Genomic DNA, 221 nt, shown 5'->3' with positions numbered 1-221 from the left:
TATGTGCTCGGATTGAAAGGACCGAGCATGAGCATCGACACGGCGTGCTCGTCATCGTTGGTGGCGCTTGATGCGGCTTGTCAAACTTTGCACCGTGGTCGGTGCCTCTCCGCTGTGGTTGCGGGTGTGAATCTTATGCTTGATGCCTCTAGTACAGTTGTGTTATGCAGAGCACGCATGCTTTGTGCAGATGCCCGGTGCAAGACGTTTGATGCGAGCGC

General features: G+C 55.2%; 1 protein-coding gene across 1 annotated transcript; it reads left to right on the top strand.

Annotated features, from left to right (window-relative positions):
• Positions 1–27: 27 nt before the first annotated feature.
• NGA_0698800 (uncharacterized protein) lies at positions 28–212 on the top strand (the record flags this gene model as incomplete). Its single annotated transcript, XM_005852265.1, has 2 exons — positions 28–101; positions 191–212. The coding sequence occupies 2 exons, from the start codon at positions 28–30 to the stop codon at positions 210–212; spliced, it is 96 nt and encodes a 31-aa protein (XP_005852327.1).
• Positions 213–221: the final 9 nt, after the last annotated feature.

The sequence above is a fragment of the Nannochloropsis gaditana genome (assembly GCF_000240725.1).
Source record: "Nannochloropsis gaditana CCMP526 unplaced genomic scaffold scaffold1856, whole genome shotgun sequence".
NCBI classification, from domain to species: Eukaryota; class Eustigmatophyceae; order Eustigmatales; family Monodopsidaceae; genus Microchloropsis; species Microchloropsis gaditana.
Note: the sequence above shows the minus strand (reverse complement) of the source record. Positions and strands in the feature narration are given on the sequence as shown.